General features: G+C 45.1%; 1 protein-coding gene across 1 annotated transcript in view; it reads left to right on the top strand.

Moving 5' to 3' along the window:
• The window catches only part of LOC119587629 (axonemal 84 kDa protein-like), a gene marked incomplete in the record, with an annotated part of 24003 nt that overhangs the window by 4454 nt on the left and 18990 nt on the right, over nucleotides 1-559 (top strand). The window contains 1 exon segment of the mRNA XM_037936333.1: nucleotides 309-525. Within this exon segment, the coding sequence (XP_037792261.1) occupies nucleotides 309-525 (217 nt within the window).

Genomic DNA, 559 nt, shown 5'->3' with positions numbered 1-559 from the left:
GAAAGGCAAAGATAAAAGCGAAGAAACGAGGCAACAGATGAAGGAAAACAAAATTTATCGTCACAAATATTAGAAAACGTCTGGCTGACAGTGAAATATATCTAGTGCTAAATGTGCAATTGACTTTTCAATATCCCTTCCTCAAAATTCTGAAAGTGAATAATGTAAAAGCGATAGATATGCAATGAACCTTTCAATATCGTACCAGAAGTATGAAATAAATTATTCATTTTTATCAGTTCTTTTTTCCAAGGCAAATATATAAAGAAAAGACATGAGACACAATATAACCGCTCGTCCTATTTCAGGTGAAGGAGCTGGGCTTCACCTTCACCTTGCCAGCGGACTTATCAGAGGCGGAGTGCGTGGTGCGCGTCATGAGGACAGAGTACGACCACTACTCCAAGTTCGCGCGGACCTACAACCCGCCGCTCGTCCCCGAAACCTGCGGGGAGCTCATCGGTGAGGGCTGCGGCGGCTGCGGCTGTGCTCGCCTTTTTGAAGGAGGGCGATGGGGCTTCAGAGGTTGAGGCTGAAGTTTGGTATTCAGTGTGTACGA

The sequence above is a fragment of the Penaeus monodon genome, chromosome 22, assembly GCF_015228065.2.
Source record: "Penaeus monodon isolate SGIC_2016 chromosome 22, NSTDA_Pmon_1, whole genome shotgun sequence".
Taxonomy (NCBI): domain Eukaryota; kingdom Metazoa; phylum Arthropoda; class Malacostraca; order Decapoda; family Penaeidae; genus Penaeus; species Penaeus monodon.
Note: the sequence above shows the minus strand (reverse complement) of the source record. Positions and strands in the feature narration are given on the sequence as shown.